This window comes from Vulpes lagopus, chromosome 1 (genome assembly GCF_018345385.1).
Source record: "Vulpes lagopus strain Blue_001 chromosome 1, ASM1834538v1, whole genome shotgun sequence".
Lineage (NCBI taxonomy): Eukaryota > Metazoa > Chordata > Mammalia > Carnivora > Canidae > Vulpes > Vulpes lagopus.
In genome coordinates this window covers 86,768,913-86,774,912 of record NC_054824.1, presented here as the reverse complement: position 1 = coordinate 86,774,912, position 6,000 = coordinate 86,768,913, and the positions used below count along the sequence as shown (strand labels likewise).

At 34.9% G+C, this 6,000-nt stretch overlaps 1 protein-coding gene across 12 annotated transcripts in view; it reads right to left on the bottom strand.

Annotated features, from left to right (window-relative positions):
- Window positions 1-1,057: 1,057 nt before the first annotated feature.
- The window catches only part of SPICE1 (spindle and centriole associated protein 1), a 58,809-nt gene continuing 53,866 nt past the window's right edge, over window positions 1,058-6,000 (bottom strand). For 10 of the 12 annotated variants that reach the window (XM_041764285.1, XM_041764200.1, XM_041764209.1 and 7 more), the window contains 3 exons: window positions 4,538-4,640; window positions 3,490-3,577; window positions 1,059-2,311 (listed from right to left, as the gene is read on the bottom strand). In XM_041764285.1, the coding sequence (XP_041620219.1) occupies window positions 2,258-2,311; window positions 3,490-3,577; window positions 4,538-4,640 (245 nt within the window). In that variant the 3' untranslated portion in view covers window positions 1,059-2,257. Of the gene's footprint in view, window positions 2,312-3,489; window positions 4,229-4,537; window positions 4,641-6,000 lie in introns of all 12 variants that reach the window. The other 2 variants (XM_041764270.1, XR_005989105.1) reach the window with 2 other exon arrangements.

Here is a 6,000-nt window from a genome sequence, read left to right as displayed (position 1 = left end):
TATGATTTGGGGATGATAAATATCTTCATAATGTTTCCCAGGCTTCGCTAACTTAAATGATGGAGTCATCTGAGTAGATGTACTGGAATCATCTGAGGAGGTTTCTTAAAATGCTGATGTATAATGCCCTGCCTCCAGAGTCTTAAGTTACCTGGTCTGGAGTGAGACTTGGGCTACGGGAACTTTAGAAGGTCCCTATGTGAGTCTAATGGCAGCCAAAGCTAAGAAGCACTGCTTTAGAAAGCCTAAGATAGCAAGCTCTTTTCTCTCTATCTATTATTCTTGAAGTTTTTTAAATCTACTTTTGAAGCTTATCAACAAAAACAAATATTAGCAGGATGGATATTTAAATTATCAGTTCCACAGGTTGCCAGTGAGCACTGGTTCTCAATTCTGGCTGCACATTAAACCACCTTAAGCAGCTTTTTAAAATGTCATGTCAAGGGCTCACTCCCCAAGTAAACAGTTTGGTCTTTTTCAATGCTCTCAAAGTTGAGAATCATTGCTTTTAAAGTTTAAAGGAATATAAGGGGAAAAAAGGAAAGGGCCAACCAACTGAATATTAAGAAAAAGATAAGTCCAAAGGACGCATTCACACAAAATCTTGCCATTTGCAATAACATGGATGGAACTAGAGAATAGTATGCTAAGCCAAGTCAGCCAGTCAAAGACAAATACCACATGATCTCACTCACACGTGGAATTTAAGAAACAAAACAAACGAGCAAAGAGAAAAAAGAAAGATACAAACCAAGAAACATATTCTTAACTTCAGGGAACGAAATGATGGTTATCAGCATGGAGGTGGGTGGGGGGATGATGAGATAGGTAATAGGGATTAAGGAGCACACTTGTGAGGAGGACCTGGTGATGTAGGTACATGCTGAATCACTATATTGTATACCTGAAAACTAATATTACATTGCATGCTAACTAGCTGGAATTTAAATAAAAACTTCAAAAAATTTTTAAAAAAAAGAATGTATTCACAAACCAAGCAGATAACTTGACATGTCAATAATATTAGGAATGGTATTAAAATGGTTTTATATTCCAGACAGAGATAGTATTTATTAAATACCAAGTTTCAAAAAAGTGCAATAAAGATGGAAAAATCTGCAATAATGCAAATGAATATAGATGACTTCATGTAAATATAATCAATGATAACAGAGAAAAATTTTATTTTTGCCACCACAATGAAGAGGAGCAAATGAAAGTTGCAAAGGACACTTCCATAGAATAGGAATAATTGCAGGAGGAGGGACAGTGTTGTCTGAGAAAATTCCCCAAGTAGTTTCAATGTGTTTCCCTGCCCTACTCCCTACTATACCAGGTTGAGAATTCCTATCCCACAGTGAAAAGACAGAGATCATTTAAAAAGCAATTTTAAAATAAAAACCATTGTCTGTCTAAAACTGCTTTTTAAACAGGTGCCTTGAAGAAAATACTTTTTTAAACAGGTGCCTTGAAGAAAACTACCCTGAATGTGTAGTAGATTTAAGGCTTGGAAAGCTGACAGCAACCTTTTGTACCCATTTCTGTTTCAAACACTAAATATACCAATAAATCAATGTTACTGCATTTAGAAATGAGCTATGATCATTATTTATTTGATATATACTACCATTATTGATGACATTTTCACATTTAAAGACTATAGAAGAATTTTATTATATATACACCACTCTGAACTGCGTAAGCAAATATAAGCAAATGCTCCCACACCTACTTTTTAAAGCTGTACATTCCACTTGATGGAAAAAGCCAGACAATAGTGACCTCCTCCCAAAAAGAAATCAAAGGGAATGTTAAATTTTTCTGAAAACCAGACTTTAATGACTCAATGCCATTTTACTATATGTTATATGCAAAACGACTTAGTTCTTCAGAAAAAAAATAGAATACATCATTTAAGATATATGAGGCCAAAAAAACTTGAAAAAAGATGACAAAGTAAAAATGTTTTACTCAGAAAAATTTTACAATATTTATGAAGTTATTAAAATATAAAACTTCAACTTTCCTATAGTCAAAATTTTATTAACATGTTATACATTGTTAGTTGTTGGAAATTTCTTTGAAAAGATCCAAGATTTAAATAATTGCTTTATTCTTTGTTTCTTAAGTACTCAGTCACAAGAACTTTGCAGGTTTTATCTAAAAGGACATGAAAACTTGAAAGCAGGAGCCGGGAAAAGGGAGTGGAAGCTCAAGAATATACTACTGAAAATAAAATCTGTACAACTATCTTTACTTATGACACGTGGGTAGAAAGAGCAAACCAGCCTTCTTCGTTCTGTTTCTCAATCTGTTGAACAAAGATGCAAGATGGATTTAGAAAGTAATCAGAAACATAAGCCAATCAAGGTTTACAATTATTTAGACCAAGTATATAGAACCAAAATTATCCTAGGTCATCAAATGGTACCGGAAATTAAATTGCTACTGGCAGTTTTTATTCTCTAAGAATCATTCCCAAATAACTGATTCCCTGATCAACAAATCCCCTTACGGATAGAGGAAACTTAATTTTTAAATAAAGGATAAATCTAGTATTATAGGTACAACTTTTTAAAATAACAAAGCTATTTGATCATAGTAAATTAAATTTATTACTAGATTTCAGAAACTATCAAATTATATAAAATAATCTACTTCAAAACTTTTTCAGGGGCACCTGGGTGGCTCAGTTGGTTAAGTGTCCAACTCTTGATTTCCGCTCAGGTCATGATCTCAGGGTTGTGGGATCAAGCCCCACGTCAGGCTCTGCACTCAGCAGGGAGTCTGCTTGAGGTTCTCTCTCGGCTCCCTCTACTCCTACCCCCACTTGCACGTGCTCTCTCTCTCTCTCTCTCTCTCAAATAAATAAATCTTTTAAAAAAAATTGTTTAGGATATAAGAAACCGCAAAAGACAAATCATCTATTGCTAGATAATTGGGATATCTGAGATTATCAATTAATCTGGGTTATAAATATTCAATATTTACTGAAGCATTTACTATTTGGTCTAATCTACAGCAAATCAGAACTCATGAAGAATATATATAACATTGATTACCCACAGCTTCTCTAACCAGTGGCACACTCAGATACAGCTTACTAGGGTAAAGTGACAAGGAAAGTGGCTCATACAGCCACAGCAAGCACTGAGGGAACCAATATCTCAGTTTATCTACTACTTCAAGGCACACCTGTATGTCCTGCTGCATTACTGGAATGCTCTGCATGAAACAAGTAATTTCCAGGGTATGGAATCCTATTGAATTTTATCTTATTCCTTAGCTATCCCAGAACAAAAAAGAAACTATTTGGCTTAATATTTTTTTCTAGGAAAGGTGAATTAGAAATTCCTTTCTTCTGAGAATTTTATGTCACCTTTAGGATAACAAGAATAATTGATTAGAATGGAAATCACTAAACCAGCCACTTTCCCCTCCACTCTTCTGACTCCTACACATATTTCACAATTACATTTTATCACATACCTTTGCTCTTGGATTAACAGGTGTGAATCGCCCACTTCCTGTGGTGGCATTTAATGGAGAACAAGAATTACTAGTAGCCCCTGATGATCTATTCATGAGAAATAAAAGAGAGTGGAAGAGTGATCTACCATCATTAACCTTCAAAAATTATATAAGACTGACAGATCTCAGTATTGACAAGAGCCTGAAAAAGAATGGCTGAGTTAGGTCCAAATGAGGTCAATTACTTGTAACATATCTTTACCAACCGAAGTTTTTTGTTTTGTTTTTTTAATTAATAGACTTCCTTTTTTAGAGTAGTTTCAGGCTTACAAAAAGACTAAGCATATAGTACAGAGAGCTTTAATATAAGCCTCACCTCCCCCACACAGTTTCCCCTATTATTAACACCTTGCATCAGTCTGCTACATTTATCACAACTGATAATATTGATACATTATTAATTAAATATTCATAGCTCACATCAGGGTTCTCCCTTTTGTTATACATTCTATGGGTTGTGACAAGTGTATAATGATAATATCCACCATTTTTTAACATTAAAGATGAAATCTGCATGTGCAGGGGTAGGAGAAGAGCCAGGCTGGAAGAGTAAAGAGCCTGAGAACAGCAGTGCAGTGTAGTGGTGAGTAGAGTGTGGACTCAAGAGCCAGGTCCGTCCTCAGTGCCACCATTTCCCAACCATGTGACCCCTCTAGGCAAACCACTCAATTAGCTCAATGAACTTCAGTTTCATTTACTGCAAAGAGAAAAAATACCACTCGTCAATTTATCTGCCCTGTCATATGTTACCTTGTATTTTTATAACCCATAAACTGCTCTATGTTTTATTATCTTATTTTTGTTGTCAATAGCCAACTCACGCTGTTCTACCTAAAGCCTGTCCCTCACTTCTCATCTTTCTCCCCAGAAATTCTCTTTTCCAATTACTTTCTCTACAGAATTGGGTCTGTCTGAACCTAAGTCAGATACCCTGTACTTTCACAAAGAGAATAAAACATACCACATTCTTGATTTCTTTAAGTAACTATTCACATTGTAACCCTACCTTCTTGTATTTATCCCACTGGTAGGAGAGATAGTACTGCATTTTGAGCTTTCTGGGGCTTCTGCTCCTGGAATAGATACCTCAATTGTCTTCTTTCCTCCTTCTAAAATATAAAAACAAATATTAGTTTCATTATCTTTCATTAAAATAAAAGTAAAAATTTAACTTGATTTCTATTTTACTGCAAATTTCACATTATAAATTTGGAGGTTCTTTCTATATTTTCATTATGGCCCACAGACACCCTTGAAGAATTTTTTTCAAAATGAACTGTGAGACAAGAAACTTTAGTTACTAGTGTCAATTCAGTAGCATGCCAGTTCATAGAAAGCCAGAACCTTCAGACAAGTAGTATCATGTCAGATCTGGACGTGATAAACAGAAATTAAGAGCTAGCCCTAAAAAACTTGAGATTTTTGTCAAAAACAGCTTATAAAATTTTCAAAAAAATTAAGTTTTTAAGAAAAAGGAAAATTTCTTAAATCATTCAATTAAACTTTAAAACCTCTAAATCTGGGCAGCCCCAGTGGCGCAGCGGTTTAGCGCCGCCTGCAGCCTAGGGCGTGATCCTGGAGACCCGGGATCGAATCCCACATCGGGCTCCCTGCATGGAGCCTGCTTCTCCCTCTGCTTGTGTCTCCGCCTCTCTCTCTGTGTGCCTCTATGAATAAATAAATAAAATCTTTAAAAAAAAAATAAAGTAAAATAAAACCTCTAAATCTATTATTAGATTCCTAAAGGTATTAACTTAAGAGGGGAAAGTTGGCTGAAGAGCTTATATAGCCATTGGCAAGTATAACTGTTCATTTTCAATATTTCACAAGTAGGTTATCAATTAAGAAATATTTACTGTCTACTAATCAAAGACTTAAAGTCTATCCTGGGCAGTTCCAGAGAGGCTCCTATGAATCGCTACTAAACACCTGTGATTTACAGGGCTTTAGTGGGTAATGAAACCATGTTTAATTGTATAACATATTACTCCATTACCCTAGAAAACAATAGAGGTTTTGCATGGCATATGATTTTTTATAACTTTGTCATCACAGCCGTGATGGTACCCGTGAAACCAAGAATTTTACTTTTAAAAAGGAATAGCTTATAAACACTAGAATGAAAAGAACACAGGTTGCAAATTTACCAGTTTGCTTTAGAACTTCAGACAAATCACTTAACTTCTTTTCCCTCAGTTTACTAATGTATCAAATAGCTATAATATGAGCTCTGTCTACTTTCAGGGTGTGTGGAAAACTAAATAAGATAATAGAAATAAAAGTACCTTTAACCTTAAAGAACAATTGAAATAGAAGATGTTAAATGTAATTACAAAATTATTCTTAAGAGTGTTTTGCTTTATTCTTCTTCACTGTACTAACATTCTTCACTGCACTAACATTATCTTATAATGCTGGACAGGGATTTGTCCTGTTCGAAGCAGTTTCCCCAGGGCCCAGAGCAGTGTG